Here is a 1,311-nt window from a genome sequence, read left to right as displayed (position 1 = left end):
GATAAAATTTCTCACCAAAACTTTTCTTCTCCGGACTTGAGTTGGAGGCGGGGCGTATACAATACCTACAGGGTGTGTCAGAAGGAAGAAGGAAAAACAATTGGGCTCTCTTACGCCATTCTCTTTGCCTACAAGTGTGTGTCAAGGTATACAGTAGAAAATGGGGTGGTAATTTTTTGGACACACCCTGTAGACATATGAGACACCCAATTTTTTAACACACCCTGTAGGCATAAGAAGGCCCAGGCAACACTTTTTTGACACACTCTGTATCTCATTTGCATACATGAGCTGTTAAAAGGTTTCTACTCGAGGTGGTGATGATGGAGGCACCTGGTTATAATTCTTCTTATTATTATTATTATTGATTAGAGAAGACAGACAGACAGACAGACAGACAGACATACAAAGAACAAACCACTAACAGGTAATCACAAACAAACCTGGATTAGCAATTGTTTGTAGTCCCTTATAATCCAGGAGGAAGATTAGGAGGAAGAGGAGGTGTTTGATTCCTTGTGTCATGGTTGAAAATTTTCTTCCTTCAAAAAAAAAAAATATTGGAAAATTTCTTGGGATAATTTTTTTTTTCAGTTTTTCGTAATTTTTATGATTTTTGGGGGGGATTTTTTCAAGAGTTTCTATGTGTTTTAAGAGTTTTTTCACGTTATTGGAACTTTATTCTTACTAAAACACTCTTAAACCACTCTTAAACCACTCTTTAACCACTAAAATAACAGCTCTTTAAACCAAGCAATATCCACTGTTCTTTATAATTAATTTTCAAGAGTTTCTATGTGTTTTAAGAGTTTTTTCACGTTATTGGGTCTTTATTCTTACTAAAACACTCTTAAACCACTCTTAAAACACTCTTAAACCACTAAAATAAAATCTCTTTAAACCAAGCAATATCCACTGTTCTTTCTCTCTCAATAACATCAAGAACTCTCGTCTGTTTTAAGAGTTGTTTAATTATTTTTTTTATTTATTTCACATTTAAAACACTAAGTTAAAACACTCTTAACATCTCTTTAATAACAAACACCAAAAAAAACAAATTATTTACTTATTTTCTAAAAACTTTATTCTCATTTATTTTCATGATTCATTAAGTCACTTTAAACTAAAACACTAATAAAAACACTAATAAAAACACGTTCCAATAATGTGTTTTCCTCGTCAGTGTTTTTAAAGTTTATTTTGTGATTTTTAAAACACTGCAATTGTTTTAGTTTGAATTGAAGTTGTTTTTATTTTCAGTTTGTAAATATTCTGACGGTTCCAATAATATTTCTTCCTCACCATTGTTTT

General features: G+C 31.6%; 1 protein-coding gene across 1 annotated transcript in view; it reads right to left on the bottom strand.

Annotated features, from left to right (window-relative positions):
• LOC121860261 (hemicentin-1-like) overlaps nt 1-1,049 on the bottom strand; it is an 18,921-nt gene extending 17,872 nt beyond the window's left edge. Inside the window, exon 1 of the mRNA XM_042357340.1 lies at nt 444-1,049. Within this exon, the coding sequence (XP_042213274.1) occupies nt 444-525 (82 nt within the window). The 5' untranslated portion in view covers nt 526-1,049. The remainder of the gene's footprint in view (nt 1-443) is intronic.
• Nucleotides 1,050-1,311: the final 262 nt, after the last annotated feature.

The sequence above is a fragment of the Homarus americanus genome, unplaced genomic scaffold (genome assembly GCF_018991925.1).
Source record: "Homarus americanus isolate GMGI-L3 unplaced genomic scaffold, GMGI_Hamer_2.0 scaffold32935, whole genome shotgun sequence".
In the NCBI taxonomy this organism is placed as follows: Eukaryota; Metazoa; Arthropoda; class Malacostraca; order Decapoda; family Nephropidae; genus Homarus; species Homarus americanus.
Note: the sequence above shows the minus strand (reverse complement) of the source record. Positions and strands in the feature narration are given on the sequence as shown.